The 17,358-nt window shown below is 43.6% G+C and overlaps 1 protein-coding gene across 1 annotated transcript in view; it reads right to left on the bottom strand.

Annotated features, from left to right (window-relative positions):
- The window catches only part of MAP1B (microtubule associated protein 1B), a 111,401-nt gene that overhangs the window by 11,976 nt on the left and 82,067 nt on the right, over window positions 1–17,358 (bottom strand). Inside the window, exons 3-4 of the mRNA XM_007943327.2 lie at window positions 9,558–9,640; window positions 6,939–7,079 (exon numbers count right to left, since the gene is read on the bottom strand). Coding sequence (XP_007941518.1) covers window positions 6,939–7,079; window positions 9,558–9,640 — 224 coding nt within the window. The remainder of the gene's footprint in view (window positions 1–6,938; window positions 7,080–9,557; window positions 9,641–17,358) is intronic.

Here is a 17,358-nt window from a genome sequence, read left to right as displayed (position 1 = left end):
TGAGTATCAGCCCTGGGTACCTGCCATGCAATGATACTCTTTGACAAATATTAATTAATCAAAGGGGAAAGCTATGTGAATCATTCACCAATGATAAAGAATGTTTTCTTTTATTCCTCTGGGTTTGGCAAAAAAACAAACAAACAAACAACTGATTGACACATTAAAGGCATTTAGATAATAGGACATTTATTAGTGTCTCCTTTTGAGCAATCTACTTCCATAGTGATACTGCCTTGGAAACCCAAGGAGGGGTTGCTATGAGTCAGATCTGACTCGATGGCAGTGAACTTAGTACTTTTTAGACTTTAGTAGGTATGAAAGAAAAGAGTTGGTTTTTATTTTTTCCTATGAGACAAGAAGTTACGAATGGGCCATTACTGCAAAACTACTAGTTTCTGACATCAGTTCACACTATTTGAAACATGAGTGGTTCACCTAGCAGATTCTCATGCTATGGCTTAAGAGGCAGTTTTGCAAACACAAATGCTTTCATTGATTCAGTGATGAGTAAAGTGGGTAGATAATTATATAAGCAAGTGCCCAAATTCACCCCTCGTTTGCTCAAGTTTAAATCCAGGGGAGACACCATCCTTTTTCACAACTCCCATTCTTTCTAGGGCAAGCTGGGTGTGAGTGGATGAAGATCAAATTTAGCTCAAACTGTTTTCAACACCCTGTTTAGTAGTTCCCATAAGACTGGAATGTGAAAGCAAATCAGGAACAAAACCAAGATTATAGTTTAATGAAAAACCTGCTTACGTTTCTGCTCAATATTACGAATTGGAACCAACTTGATGGCAGGGAGGTTTTTTTGCCCCCCCCCCCTTTTTTTTATGGCCGTATGCTTTATGGTTTTAGCCTAGTAAACAGTGAGGGAGAATTATGTCATAAACTCCCAGGCCTTCTTTCAGTTTCAGCAAAGACCATAAATCAGCTGAGAGTTTCAAGCTGAAAGGGCCCTGGATATGTGATGGTACGTGATGAAAAGGAAAAGCAAGGTTTCACTTGGTCTAGGCATCCCTGAGCCAGCAGATATCTAACAGGGATTTGAACTGGTTCTTCCCAGTTCAGTCATGGCCAATGAAGCAAAACCAGGAGAGACCTGTATTTGTAAAATTTGAGTGAACTGGGATGATAACTGGAATGGGAAAAATTGTGGGTTGATGACCTGCTAGACACTTAATCTCCCTCTTGGAAAACAAGGTCTGCATGCACATTGCAAAGAAACCAAATCTCTTGAACAGCACAGCTGGAAACAACGGTACCCACTCAAAGATGGTGGCCAATCATGCCATTTTGAATGTGTGTCACTCTCCACAATCCTGGCAATAATCCAATCTCTTGTATCAGGTTCCTGAAGGGGCTCACTAAAGTTCTTTCAAAGTCTCCCATTCCAGGGCTTTGACCTGTAATTTTTCCCATTCTGGTTATTCTTCCACTTCACCAAAATTTTAAAAATTCAAGTCTGTTCCAATTTTGCTTGATCAGCCATGATTGAACTGGGAAGAACCAGTTTGAGGCCCTGGTCTGAGTTCTTACCTTCTAGTACTAGACTAGGTATTCTCTGCCTCGTATAGCCTCTGAGCATTAACCTTCTGGGGCTCTATGTGTGTGTGACTGCTATTCAGAATCCTGGAGGTTCAAACCCACCGGCCACTCCTCAGAAGGAAGGTTGGGCGATCTACTTCTGTAGTGATACCACGTTGGAAACCCAAGGAGGGGTCGTTATGAGTCGGATCCGACTCAATGGCAGTGAGTTTGGTTTTGGTTTTGGAGGTTGAACGGCACTACACAGTGGCCTTAACACTGCACTCAAATGCATCCTCTCCCAATTAGCATTAATTATGAATGGGAAGGACTCAAATACACCAATGATCATGAAGCTGGTGCAGGACCGGCAACATTTTGTGCTATAACGTGTCACCGTGAATCAGAGCCAATTCGAGGGCAACTAACAACCACCACACACTAAAAGTTCCTGGATAACAGGAAAAGTATCTTTTGTATCTTATTTATAATCAAGCTCATTGTCAGGTTCAATAAATGCTTGTTGAGCTTCACTAAACTTGGCCAATTCAACACATGCTGTCTTCCTGGGGTGGGTGCTTGGGATGTGATGAGAGCTTGTTAATATTTATCAAACAACTGACTGCTACCCTCCTCTGGTTTTTACAAAGATGGATAAAAGACATGACTGGAAGAAATATTGCTTCAGGGTAAAGATGGTCTTTTTTGTTAATTACATTTTTTTTTTTTTTTTAAACTACATGCAGGCATACTGGAAGAGGAAGGAAGAGAGAGGAAATAAATGACTTTCCTGCAGATGGTATCAATGAAACAAGATTTGAATTCCTAAACCATGGGCTACTAACTACATTTCCTTTTTGTATTAGGTTACTTGCTTGGCTGATGAGGAAATACAGTAGACAGCGTATCTCTGGGTTTTAACAAGGCATTTAAAAGGACTCTGAACAGTGTGATAGCAGAATTAGGTAGATTTGTAGGTATTCATATAAATTTAAAAAAAAATGCCATCAAGACAATTCTGACTTATGGCAACTCCTAGTGTGTCACAATAGAACTATGTTCTGTAGGGTTTTCAATGGCTGTTTTTTCAAAAGTAGATCACCAGCCCTTTCTTCCTTGGACTCAAACCTCCAACCTTTCCGCAAGCAGCTAAGCAGGTTAACTGTTTGCACCGTCAGGGATGGCAATGAGGTCTACCTCATTTTTTTCCCACTGAGTACTGGTGACTTGGATAAAAATGGTTAAGAAATATTTATCAAACCTGCAATAGCATGAAAATGGGATGTAAGCAAAATGGGCTACGGCAGAATCAAAATATTTATAAAAGTCCTTGACACTGGGATGATGACAGCTAAGTCGATTCTAACATAATGGCAATCTAAAGGGATAAGTGAAAGGTTCAATAAACAAGCTGGGTATAGGGCAGGATTGGGAGATGTGGCTTAACAATTAGACCCAAGGAAAAATTTAGGGATTTTGGTTGGCAGTCAAATGAATTCATCATGAAGCTAAAGAAGCTGAAGCTTCAAGGTCCCTTACTGGCATCGTCCCCTTCTAAACCCTTGGACTTAATTGTGTATTAATAATTTTGTATTCTTTTTCTTAAAGGTAATCGCCCAAATTGTATAAATTGCAGAATCCCTCAAAGCCTGTATCCTCTCCCCAGTTGATATTTAATTATGAATGGGAATAGCCAAAAGTTACTTTTAGACTTATTTAATAGAAGATCTATTGGAGACTGTACAAGTCATCAACTTTCATAATCCTAACCTGGTTAACTGGTCTCTGGAAGATGGTATCCAGCTGGAGTCATGACATTTCAGAGAAACTGGACCAAAAGCTGAATTAAAAAACTAGAACAAGTCCTTTGCTGGCACCTTTTCCTTGGCTTTCACCTCTAAGTGCTAGAAAAGGGCCCATTATTATTCTTTATACATTTCTCTCTCTAGTCTATTTCATCTAGTTTCAGGATTTTAAATACCTCTAACATGCTGATGGCTTCCAAATTAATATTACCAGTCCACCTCTGAGTTCTCTGAGCTCTGGACTCGTAGACCCAACTCTGAGGTAACTCGAAGGTACCCAGAATGCAACATGGCCAGGGCCAAGCTCTCTGATTTTCCCCTTAGCTATCCATCTCCCCTTCCTGCCAATGGAGCAGGTTTGAAGGACAGTGACCAGGGAATGTAAGGAACTTTTAATATCTTGTTTTATGAAGAATATTGGGTGAAAGTGAAGTCTAATCTATTGGGAAAATAATAATAAACGTCGGCAGTGTTGGTGAAGGGTGTCTAAGACACCCTCGGGTAGAAAGGAGATCACATTCCCTCCCTGAAGATACCACGAGATAAATAAGAAAACATTTTCTAAGGGAGAGATTGAATAATGCCCCCAGGAGACAGTCATTTCACATCCCTGGATTTCAGGGTGAGGATGGGTTAGGCCAGATGATTTTTCTATCTGTAAGTTCTGGTTTTTGTGTTGTCTTCCAACACAAAAAAACCTCAAGCTCAAAATATACTGCGAGTTCTAATTTTCAGTCCATTTATTTTCAGCTATTCTTTTCATGAAATTTATTGCTTTTGTTTTTCCCAAATTGTGTGTTTCTAGTTTCTCTGGAGTGACTAGTATGCTTCAAGGACACCAACTGGACACCAATAGCCTTTGAGGTCCCTTTGTTACTGAGATATTCTTTCTATACTCAACTCTTCTTCCAAGGACATATAATAAGCAGTCATACGTCCAAAAAGGCCGGGAGCCATTGGTCTAGTCCAGGGACTTTCAATTCACTTCAGCCATAGCATCTTTCCTTCCAAGCCCGCAACAAGCACAACAGACAGACAAAGGTTGAGTTGCTCTGGTTGGGGCAGGAGGAAGAAAGTAAATTCTACCCAGTGTGCTCCCTTTCTTTGCTTTCCTCACCATCCCTGACATGACTGATCTAGTCCGGCGGGGAACTCGCTAGAGAATCTTTTCCATGTATGTAGAGCATTACTTTCTCCAAGGTATTAGACTGGGGGTAGTTGGGGAGGTAGAGGAAACTCTGGCCTTAAGGAAACATGCCTGAATATTATGAAGACAAGTGCCCTTCAGAATTCTCCTCAATGATTACAAACCCCGAGGAACTGTCCTTCCATGATACCCACATTCTTCACTCAGTTAAGGCCATTTCTTTTTCTTCTGTAAGTAGTGGCACAGTCTGATGCATGCACAGACCACGGTGCTAAGATCTTACTTCCATGGACTGGCAACAATGACTTAAGCAGCAATATTCACAACACTTTGCCTTACTAAAAGAGAGAGATTATTGGGAGTTCAGATGGATGAATTGTGATGCCTCCTTATTTAAAATTTAGACAATGACAACCCCTTTTCTTTACATATCTCCTTTGCTTGGTCTTACTGTGAAAAATACAAACCAATAACACAGAATAACAAACCACTAGAAACAGAAGTGCACAGGAATGCAGAGAGGGGCCCAAGGGCAGATGAATGAGCTGAGCGCTCAGGGATGAATGCGCTATAAGCCAACCAGTTAACTGCTCCCCTCGTCAGGAGGCTTTGGGGTTATGTCCAGGCTTCTGTAGCTCTCTCCTTTCCCTGGGGCAAGATGCTGAAAGTGTGTGTGACCTCAGCAGTGATCAGAGAAATGTCTGACTACCCTCAAGCACTTTAGCAACGGGAGCACATTAGCAAGGGGACACAATCTTACAAAAGATTCACACGTAAATTTCAAGGCAGTAGTTACAGTAAGCACTGTAGCAAGAGCTTTGTCATTTCACTTCAATTTAACGAAGTTTGACTATCAAATCGATTCCGACTCACGGCAACCCCATGAGTGCCAGAGTAGAGCCGGCTCCACAGGGTTTTCAATGGCTGATTTTTCAGAAGCAGACCATTAGGCTCTTCTTCCACGGTGCCTCTGGGTGGACACGAACCTCCAACCATTCAGTCAGCAGCCATGTGCATTAACTGTTTATACTACCCAGGGACTCGTAACCGGGGTTTACTGGGCCTTTACTCTGTGCTGAGGGCAAACGGTACAAAGATGAAGGAGGCATGGAGCCTGTACTCTAGCAGCCTTAGAGGAAGAGAGATCATGATCTCGAGAAAGACAGGACTACTCATTGTGGAGCGAGCCTTTGAGCATCTGAGGAAGGCTGAGGTGGGGTCCCTTTGCAGCTGTAGGGAGGCAGTGCTATATGCCTCAAGACACAGATGACACCATCGTTCTGCAAGCTGGGACTTCAAATGTTAAGTAAAATGTTCCTTTTCACAGTTCTTTCCCTTCAGTGGCTGGAGAGTGATACTCAGTTATGTCATCTGACCAGTGTTTTTGCAAAAGCCCCCAGGTGAGCAAAATGAGGCTAGGCAGCCTGTTTACAGCTCTTGCTAGTGCTGAAAAAGTACACAGCAAGCTCTCTATGAAGTGCCAGGCTAACAAAGATTAAATGTGGAAAGACACATGGCCCTCTGCAATACCTACAAGACCAAGGGCGGCCATCTTAAGAATAAACAGAAGTGGTAACTCATCCTTTCAGCACATCCCTCAGCCTCTCAACTTAGAAATCTGCTATCAGCTCCAGGGAGACCCCAACCTTCCATGGTGAAGGCCCAGAATTGTTTCTGTAACTGCTATACACAATGCAGCAAGACAAAGGAGGCTCGTTATCTTGGAGACAGAAGCTTCCCAGGCAGGATAAATTGTCAAACAGAAATAATCAAATTAAAACCTTTTATCTGATTTTAGCAGTTACCACTAACTTCTTATCATTTTCAATACTTCATATGTATCGTCTTTCAATAAGATAGGTGTTCATAAGAAATATTAATGGTCCATTAATGGTCCAGCATTAGGCCAGTTACTTTAATCACTTTTTGTTGGATCACAGACATGCTCCATTTTCCTACATATCTCTCTTTCTACAAAGTGCCTTCTCAACCCAAGTTCAAACAATGGGACCAGGAATTAAGAATAAGAGAAACCAGAAATAATTAGACTAGGAAAAGTAGGTACAAATACAGAAAACATTAGGGCAGTAAATCCTACCATAAACCTGAGAGATATGGGGAGTGTTCATTCATGAAAACAAGGTATCTGGGTTTTCTTTCTGGCTCTTGACATCATTTTTGCCATCTGTAAAATGCTGCCTGTGTTGACTCCCACCCACTCATTGACAGCCTGGGCACACAGAGAATGGTTATAGAGGAGTCCAGTTAATTATAACTGTGATGGGCTGTTGAACCATAGTATGTTGGATCACATATTTTTGCTTAGTTCAGAAAAAGAAGTGACATTCATTCCCCTGCTGCCTTTAACTCTTTCCAGTGCTTTCAGAGAGCAGCATTCAGCTGCAACGGTAACCAAGCAATTAAAAAGCTTAAGACTTTTCCAGACAGGAACCCACCTCTTGATCAGTGAAAATCTCTATGAAGTTCTGGAAGGAGAAAGAGCCGGACTGGAGGATGAGCTCTCCAGTATTTTCAAAGCACTGCCCCGTCAGCACGAGCAGCTTGTGCCGGGCAGCGTCTGTGATCATTAAGCGCACCTGAAACGAAGTACAGGGAACAGATCGTAAGCCAACAGCAGCACTGCCGCCCTACCTTTGGAACAAGCCCTGGAAGCACTTGATATGTATTTATTACCAACAAAGGTCATTCATTCCCTTGCATTCTTTTTTCTCTTGGAGGGCTGGACAGAGCCCTGCCTGTAGCCATCACCCACAAAGCCCATGACTGCAACCACCAGCTTGCCCATAAATGCCATTTTCAAAGTTTTGCTATGACCATGAAAATGCCAGTCACTGACTTTCGCCCCATAGTTCCCTCTTCCTTTTCATGCAGTTCCCACAACCCACCACACAGCTGCTCAGAAGTGTCTGTTAGCAGCAGGTGGTCTGCAGGACAAGGGAAGACTCACAAATATCTCACATGAGTTACAAAGTACTGTCCAGGTCCCCAACTGCCTTAGGAAGAATAGGTTTCCAGGTAGGGTGCCAAGTCAGTCCTCCCTCCCACGCTGGATCCTTCTCCTTCCAAGCCATACACTGAGCATATAGCTCCAGATTCTATCTTCAGTGAGATGGGCAAGGAGCCAAAGGTAAACAACGTAAACAAAAGGCTGCCCCTGGACGAGAGTCTTTTAAACAGAATTGTAAGCGATTTGCACTCAAGAACTTTCTGTGAACTGTAAGTGGCAAGAAGCCAGCCTGTCCCTTAGGAGAAACAGGGCTCTAAGCACCAAGAGCCTGAATCAGCTCAGCAACTACTCCACGTTTTGCATCACGGTATACACCAAGGGAGAGAGAGAAAAGTAACCAGGTCATGACTCCTTCTCCCCACAACCCTACAGTCTAATCATGGAAAAACACATGTGCCTAAGTAATTGCTCCAGCCCCACTCTGCTCCCCAGGCAAATCAGAATTCCTTAAAGAAATTCCTTATTTTTCCTTTTCCATTTTCACAGCTGTTCCAGGCAGGCTGCCTAGACATATATTAAATCCTCCAGCTCGTTTCCATTATAATCACTTCCTGCTTCTGTTAGCCACAGAGAGACTACTATCCTATCACTTTCTTCAACCTTTAGCCTTAAGGAATTGTCAGAGGTCCTGCAGATCGGAAGCAGGCAGAAGTGGGATCAAAACAGGATGTATAGAAGCCAAAAAGTAGACATAACCCAAATGTCTTTCAATGACTGAGTTTATAAACAAAAGGTGGTATACCCACACAGTAGAATAGTACGCAGCCATGAAAAGGAATGAAGTACCGGCATATGCTGCAACATGAATAAACCTTGGAAACATGCTAAGTGAGAGAAGGAAGACACAAAAGGCTGCATATTACATGACTCCATTTATGAAGGATTCAGAATAGCCAAATTTATGGAGATAAAAAATAGATCACCAATTGGCAGGAGCTGGGGAGAAAGGAGTGGGATTTTTTAGGGTTAATGAAAATGTCCTGGGATTGCATATGTTGATGGTTGCACAGCTCTGTGAATATACTAAAAATAACTGAATTTCACACTTTAAAATGGTGGATTTCATGGTATGCGAATTATATCTCTATTTTTAAAAAACAGGCTATAGTCAAAAAGATGTTCAAACCATGGGCAGAAAAGACACTAGGTAACAGAAGCCCTCAGGAGCTCTGTCCATGAAGCAACTCAATCTCAAATATGCTAAACAGTAATGAAGGAAATGGAAAATGCAGCTGCATCAACTCCTGGTCCGGGTGACCAGGGATTCCCAGTGTCAGCCAGGGCTGTCGAAGTGGCTCTGAAGCACCTAATTACTCTCTCTGGCAACAATTTCACATAGTGGTAATAATAACATGAACATGGATAGTAACAATAGCAAACATTTATATTTCAGTTATTACAAGTCACCCTCTGTTCTAAGCACCTGACATATCTAATCACAATATTAACTCTGAATATTAAAGGCAGGTACTATTATGATGCCCACGTCACAGAGGTGGAAATAAAGACAAAGAGGCAGTAAGTAACTTGCTTAATGCCACTCAGTTAGTAAGTGGCAGACCTGGGACGATGAAGCCAGGCTGTCAGGTGCCAGGGTGTGTACTGCTAAGCACTACGGCATCCTGCCCTTCAGCGGTGATAAGGAGAGTGCAGGGTAGATCTGAGCGGAGCTTCCATTCTTCTCCAAATTTAGGTTCCAGTATTTCCCGAGGGCTTGTAGTCTATTCCCCAGACTCCATGCTAGCACATAAGCATCCCTCACAGACTCAAGATTTTATACTCCCCTGCTTCAACAAAGCATTACAGTTCCAGCCAGTGTCTTCCACTATGCCCTTATTGAAGACTGGAAGAGGGCTGCATATAGTTCAGAATAATTGTATTCAGAAGGTCTGATGCAGAGAACGGCCAATGACTGGGGTTAAGGAAGCATGCCTAGGCTGGAATTTCTCTCATCTGTGTCTCTCTCTCTCTGCCTCCCGCCTCTGCCTGCACCTGCCCCAGTCCTTCGGATCAGCTCGATTCTGTCCTGCAGAACCAAATGGCTTACCTCAGTGCTGACTGCTTCATCTGAAGGGTTGATCAAGACCACGGTTTCTAAAACGTCACTTCGATGATGAAGGATTTTTTGTCCTGCAGGCACAGAAACACACAAAGAAGGAGACCTTTAGCTTTTCCGGATTAGAGGTGCCCCGCCCACTTCTGGGGCAGCAAAGCAGTTTCTGCCTTTGAGGTGGTAAACCCGCAGAGGGATTCTCCACACGCCTGGGAAACACAATTGGTGTTCCCAAACAGGAGCATGTGCACCCCAGCAGGTTCCTCCAGAGGTGGGTCTGTGTGGTCAGGGGCTCCTCAGGCTTTTACACCCTGAGTTTTCATGGCTGATCACCAGGCTGCCTCTGGGCGTTGATGGCAGTTTTCTTCCGAGACAAGGGGTGGATGCCAGGAAAACTCAACGGGGCTCTTGACATTTCATTTCTCATGGTAATTGGGGATGTTTCTCCATATCAGCCTTTCTTCTGCTGAGAACTGTGCTGAGATTAATTAGGAGCCTTATTGTGAAATGAATGACATCCAGAAACCCCAGCTAACAATTAGCCCACGAGAATGGCTGTCTGAGGCAGGCTTACAGTCTGTTGGAGTATTCATTAATTAATTCGCTTGCTCATAGAAAAGTGGAGAAACTGCAAGCAATGAAAAATGGGGAACAACTCTCCTGCTGGACAGGGCTGCCAAATTGTTCCTTAAAGACAAGCAAGGTTGATAGACAAAGACAAAGCAAGGTGTTGTGTAGGATGACGGAGTCTGTCTAAAGAGGTTAGATTCTGCTGGGCCTTTGGCTCCACACTGTATAGGTTTTAGGAACTTCTTGTGACCAAGCCATTTCCAGCTGTCATGGACTGAAGTGTGTGGATGACCTTCTACAAAGACCCCTACCTTCCTCAACACTGAGATAAGAGCGATCAGGCAGATATGTGGCCAGAAGTTGGTGATATATGCTCTGCCTGCTGATGAGGTGCAGAGAAGGAAGATATTCCCTGAAATATGGAGTTGGGAGAGTAGGCAAGAACATGGCTGCCGTGTGAAACTACAAAGAAAAGGGTGACAGGAGGAAATGGAATTGAATCTGAGGGAGACAGACACCAAAAGAGAGAGAGATACAAGAGGAGAGAATGACCAAAAAGCAGCGCAGGGTATGCAGCTTAGTTTTAAGAGATTTTATCCTTTATATCATCAAGGATCAGAGGAACTACAACAGGAACAGTTGGAAGTACTTACCATCATCCCTACGATCATCCTCATCCACTGCCTGATCCTCCCTAACAGCTAGTACTTACCAAACAAACCCCATGTTACATACAGAAACCCAAAGTAAGTAATAGTAGCTTACTGCCTTGGCAACCCAAGGGAGGGGTCGCTGTGAGACGGGGCCGACTCGATGGCACACAACAACAATAACAACAACAACAACGGGCTCTGATCACTTCACATATACTGATTCATGTAATCCCCAGAAAAGCTCTTGAACATAGGTACTATCATCATCCCCAAAGGAGCTCTGGTGGTTTAGTGCCTAAGGTATTTGACTGCTAACCAGAAGGTTGGTGGTTCAAACCGTAGAAGGAAGACTGGACAATCTACTTCTGTAAAGATTAACCACCTCAGAAACCCCAAGGGGGGGGTCACTGTGAGTTGGAATCGACTTGATGGCTGTGAGTTTGGCTCTCCCCCCGACCCCCATATCATCAACTCCTTCTACTGTTCAGGAACTGAAGTCTGTTACAGAGGAAAATGAACTAGATCAAAGTCACACAACCAGGAAGTAACCAAGCCAAGATTTGGACCCAAGTCACTTGGCTCTAGACCCACATGCTTACCTGTTTACTCTATGGTGCCAGAGGTGACTGCTAGTTGCTAGGACTAACATTTAGAAAACTGGAGAAAGTACACATATCAAATGCCAAGGGGGAGCTAGGACCGAGTCCAAAGGAATAAAACCAGAGAAGCAGGAAGCCAGAAAGCATCACAAGAATACTGGCAAAATATGTGAAGGCAAGGGTGGCAGAACATCCACGTAAAAGATGGGGAAATTAAGTGAAGGTGTGTAACGTTTTATTGCAAGTGCCTAAATATGAAGAAAACTCCGAAACTTCAAACAGTTGGAGCAGAGAGAGCATTGAGCTTGAAGGGGGAAAAAAAGAAAAATTAAACTAAGCTACAGGAAAGAAAGTTCTTTTATTATGAATGCTGAAATTTGTCATTTGTTGATCACTGCTTTGGACTTGGCTGTTTTTGCTTTTGACTACCATGTGCTTTTAAAGCTAAAGCAAAAGAAAATCAAATTGAATAGGCAAATGATAAAAAGAAATCGGCAAAACACATTAAAACTGCCTCTGCCTAGGTCCTCCATCAGGGGCCTCCTTGAAACAAAGACTTGAGGAACATCATGGAAGCTAAGCAGAGACAAAATTAAGCCAAAGGAGAAATGAATGGTCATTTCCTTGATAATAATTTTGATGTGACTGTTTTCAGCACCCAAAACATCAGCATAAAACCAAGGTCTGGGCATGGTGGTGACTACATTTTGGGGAAATACACAAAAGTAGACTTAAGCAAGGTTTGCCCAAGTGGCTCCCTCCCCAACAGATGGTAAAGAAATCAGGGTCTCTTTCTTCCTAAGGGATCACACATGATTCTCCCAACTGTGCTAATGATACCCTTCAAGATGTATGTACAAGCAACAACCGCCCTGCACAGCCCAAGCTTCTGCCCCACCCAGCATGCCTGCTGCCGTGGTGCTCTCCGGCAGGGGGGCTTCTTACCATCCACAAGAAGTTCCTTTCTTCTTTGACTTCATCACTTGCACAAACAAAACAAATGCCATATGAAGGCTGCCATTTACGTCAACTCCTCCCAAGTCACTTTTCAGACCTGTTTGCCCAGGAATTCAACTAACAACTTTCTTTTTAACCATCTTTGGTAATACTGAGAGGAATATGGCACCAAGATGCCATGGCTTCTCCTTCAACAAAAGCCTTTTTATAGGATTTGATTTGAATGAAGGAGGGGATTTAAAGAGAGAAAGAAGCCTTGGCTCTTGTCACGGCTAGACCGCTGGCCAGATTCTTCCCTAACACGACATAACCAAGGCTGGGTTATCCCAGCATCTGGCAGACCTAGAGCTGTGCCCACCCCCAGCAGCCCCGTGAGATGCCAGCTCTCCCGGCTGCAGGCGGCTCTCAGCTCAGGCTGTCGGGGCACTCACAAAGTTGCATATTTGGGGAATGTTTCACACTGGGCTGAGGGCCAGGCATTCTGAAGGAGAGGCCACCACCCTCAGCTGTAAAGGTCTTATTCAGTTGCTTCAGAAAAGAAGTTCCCGAGAAAGAAAGACAACATGTTTGCAGCCTCTCTCCCCACATTACAGTCTGCACTCTCCATTTTCTGGTTTCCATTCTGCAGCACACAAGGAAACCATTAAGCAGTCTAAGCGAACAGTTAACTTTCCTCAGCACTGGTCTGAAGGAAGCCAAAGTAGGGGCTCATGATGGAATGACTCGAACATTGATTGCTTCAATGCAAAAAAGTCTTTGAGGGCTGCTCCCACACACTGTTGTGAGGTGCTGTTGAGGTGCTTCTGACTCACTGTGACACTATGTACAACAGAATGATACACTGCCTAGTCCTGCAGTGATGCCCATAATCGTTGCCATGTTTGAGCCCATGCTGCAGCCACTGTGTCAACCCATCTCACTGAGGGTCTTTCTCTTTGTCTCTGATCCTCCCTTTATCACGCATGATGTCCTTCTCCAGGGACTGGTCCCTCTCGGTAGCACGTCCAAAGTACATGAAGCAAAGTCTCACCATGGCTTGCTTCAAAGGAGGATTCTGGCTGCACTTCCAACATGGATTTGGTAGTTCTGGCAGCCCACGGTATATTCAACGTTCTTCACCAACACCATAGGTCAAATGCATCAACTCTTCGATCTTCTTTATTTATTGTCCAGCTTTCACATGCATTAAAGAGGGTATTGAAAATACCAGGGCTTCCCCTACAGAACTCAGTGAGACTGTGGGTGGTACAAATGTTTAAGCTCTTAGTTGCTAACCATAAGGTTGGCAGTTCAATTCACCCAGAGGTGCCCTAGAAGAAACACCTGGCAATCTACTTCCAAAAGATCACAGTCACTGAAAACCCTGTGGAGCACAGATCTACTTTGAAATGCATGGTGTCTCCATGAATCAGAATCGACTCAATGGCAACTAGTTTGTGTGTATGTGTGTGTGTGGAGGGAGGGTCTACTCTATCTCAGAATCAAAAGAGGATGGTCTGGGGACACCTGAAAGCAGCAGGGTCCCTGCAGACAATGAGAGGCGAGGCTGGTCTGTACTCTCCCAAAGTCTGTGCTTAAAATTCAAAGAGAAGCATGTATTTTTCAGTTATCACTTGGATGTTTTTCCTTCCCTAATACTTGACAGATTAATTGAATCAATGTGGCTTTTAAGACTGGGCTACTTTTGTGGTTTATCGTTTACTATATCCAGGTAATTTTGAAATCCCTTGAAAGTAAAATGCTACCTTACATGTTTGTGGTTACAGAGCCCTTTTCCATAGAGTTGGGAGTCCCTGGGTAGTGCAAACAGTTAATGTGCTCAGCTGCTGATCGAAAGGTTGGACATTTGCGCCTGCCCAGGGGCACCTTTAAAGAAAGGCCTAGTGATCCATTTCCAAAAAAGCAGCTGCTGAAAATCCTATGGAGCATAGTTCTTTTCTGACACACTCAGGGTCACCTTGAGTCGGGGTCAACTCAATGGCAATTAGTTAGTTGGTTTTTGTCACATAGTTTAGGATTAATCTAAACTCATACAGAGACACACTCTTCCTGGTTTAGAAGAAACTGAACATGGCTGAATTTGCTACTAGGGCACAGCCCCAACTGAATACCCATGAAGTTCAGAACCTTCTCTCTCTTTCTCTATTTTTTATTGTGATTTGGGTGAAAGTTCACAGAGCAAATTCACTTTCCATACAGCAGCTCATATACACTTTGTCTCACAACATTGACTGCAATTTCCCACAATGCAACAGCTCCCCTCCCACTTCCTCCTCATAGTTACCTCTTCCCCCTGTGTCCTTCCCTCCATGCACTTCTGCCCCTGAGCTATGTCCCTGTGCATACACAGCTCCCTTCTAGTCTCCCATGATTGTTCTCTCCAAGGAGTGTATCTACCTAGTGTGAATATTCACCTCATATGCCTGTCTTCTGTTTGGCTGGAGGCCACAGATGTGGGTTCAGTTCCAGACCTGATGGGCAACTAGGGGCCATAATCTCAGTGGTTCCACCATGCTTTATCAGACTAGCAAACCTGGTTCCTTTTTTTTCCTCCCCAAATGATTTGAGTTTTGTTTCACATTGTTCTCCCACTCTATCCAGGATCTCCTACACAGATCCCCCTCCGAGAACCTTCTCTCTTGCACATGGCTGACCCCTGCCTGCTTGCTCACTCATCCCACACACTGGTTCCAGAACAGAGGCTGGGAGATGGCAACATCTCAAGGACTACAGCAACCTCCATGACAGTGTCAGCCCAGGCAGGCAGCTGCAAATGAAGCAGCCTAGCACAAAGAAGAAAGTACTGGATCCAAAGCCACAGAAGCACTAGGAGATGGGGGAGAACCCCTGATGAAAAACTAGCCTTGCTAAAGGATTTTAAATGTCTTGAAGAGGACAACAACTCTACATGTCTTGAAGATCAATACTTAACTTCCATTTCCAATAATAATCACAATCTAAAACTTTATTTCTATACTACTTTTTCTGGAAAAGCTAAGACCTTAAGCATAATCTGGAATGGGTAATTGAATTGAATGGGTCTTAATTTCTATTCACTATGAATGAAAGGGAGACGACAAGGAAGGTCTGAATCATAGATAGAGATGGACTGGCAAAGAGGACTAAGAGTCAGAGCCAAGGGACTCAGCAAGAGGAAAAGCCCTCCTCCTTGCCCATCTCTGCCCCTGGCTTCAGCAGCTCCATACCCAATGTCTCACTGCCTTCATTTACCAACTGCTTCTCCAGTCCTTTGCCCAGGTGAAGACCATAGTGGAATCTTTTCTACAAAGACATTTGACACTGTGATTCAGCACTAGAAACACTTCCACTGTGAAGAAGCAGAAATCTTAGAGTTAAAGATGACTCTAGAGTTAGAAATGGCATGTGTGGGATAAAAAGTATGACTGGGGCTATTTAGCTAAAAGTAAGGTTTGGTAAATGAATAATGCTACAAACACAAAATGTCTTGTTGTTAAAATGTCTGCTTTTGTTAAAGAAAGGATAGAAAGAAAGAAGGAAGGGAGGGAGGAACAAAGAGACAAATTGAGAGCAATGAACCCTCTTTATCTCTTCATCAAAGTGGATTTTTGGAGAGGAAGCCTCTTACCTCTAACCTCATATACAAAACAAAACAAAACAAAAACAAAAAAGCCCGGGGTAAAATTTAGCCACATGGATGAAAGCAAGAAATAACAGGGCTCAGTGCATAAATTAAAAATTAATTACCAACAGGGCTCCCCAAAACCAAACCCATTGCAATCAAGTTGATTCTGACTCATAGCAACCATGTAGGACAGAGTAGAACTGCCCTACAGAGTTCCCAAGGCTGTAAGTTTTTACAGAAGCAGGCTGCCACATCTTCCTCCTGTGGAATGCCTGGTGAGTTTGAACCAATGACCTGTTTGGCAGTTGAATGTTTAATCACTGTACTACCAGGACTCCTTAACAGGTGCTCCAGCAGCTTTTAATAACAGCTTTTTATTTTGAAATAACATCCAAGCCTCTTTTGTGCAGGAATCAAAATAAATGCAAAGCAAAAGCATGGTCTATTTGGAGAGAAAGGGGGCTGGAGTGGGGAGGAGCTGTAAGATCCCTGAATCAGCAAAGTTTTCTAATGAAGCTTCTTTTCTTCTGGAGAACAGAAAATGAGCCATTAGCAGTTCCAGAGCCCTTACAGAAGTCCTCTGTATCCCTGGCAGTTAACATTGGGGCACAGAGCAGGTCCCAGGCCTGCCTGGCAGAAGATGTCTCCTCAGCTCCCTCCTCAGAGGGAGAGAAGTTACCAGTAAGAACACCTCACAAGCAGCACAAAGGCCTATTCTCAGGAGCTTTCAATGGTTCTTCCCACCCTCCTTCTATTGCACCTCAATTTGTGCAAGAAAAACAGAGAGGAAGAAAAAAATGAAGTGCATAGAAGTTACCTGGTAACAGTGCATCTGAGAAGCCACAATTAGCATTTCTCTTCCCAGATGCCCCACAGTTATGACTCAGAGGAGGAATCCAGGAGAAGGGCTGAGGGCTGCCATTTCCTGGAATAAGAAATCACCTCAGACCTGAGGGAGAACGTGATCACAAGGCAGGACAGCTAAGTCCTCTCATCCCCACCACTGAGGCTCTCTTAAAAAACAAAGGTGCTGTCACAAGTTCCCCAAAGACCAACAGTGTCAGCACATTAAACGGAAAGCAAACCGTTACCAGGAAATTACAGATTCCCTCTCAGGGGATAAAAACTCCTAAGTATGGAGGGAAGGTGTGGAGCCTCCTTGATTTCCCAGAAGCCCAAACACATCAAAATCAACTTGTTCATCTTCTCACATCATCTACTCTTGCAGACCTCAGCCTAAGGCTTGGAAGAGAATCTTTTCTAGGCTGGGTGTTTCATAGGCAACAGAGAATGTGGCTAAAAGAAGTAAAAAGCATAATCCAATCACAATTGCAGGCTTTGAGAGCATGTATATGTTAGAGCACCTTCTTGCACTTTCTTTATTGTTGTTAGCTGCTGTCAAATGGCCTCCC

This window comes from Orycteropus afer, unplaced genomic scaffold (assembly GCF_000298275.1).
Source record: "Orycteropus afer afer isolate SDZICR_OR568_19922 unplaced genomic scaffold, OryAfe1.0 scaffold00104, whole genome shotgun sequence".
Lineage (NCBI taxonomy): Eukaryota > Metazoa > Chordata > Mammalia > Tubulidentata > Orycteropodidae > Orycteropus > Orycteropus afer.
Note: the sequence above shows the minus strand (reverse complement) of the source record. Positions and strands in the feature narration are given on the sequence as shown.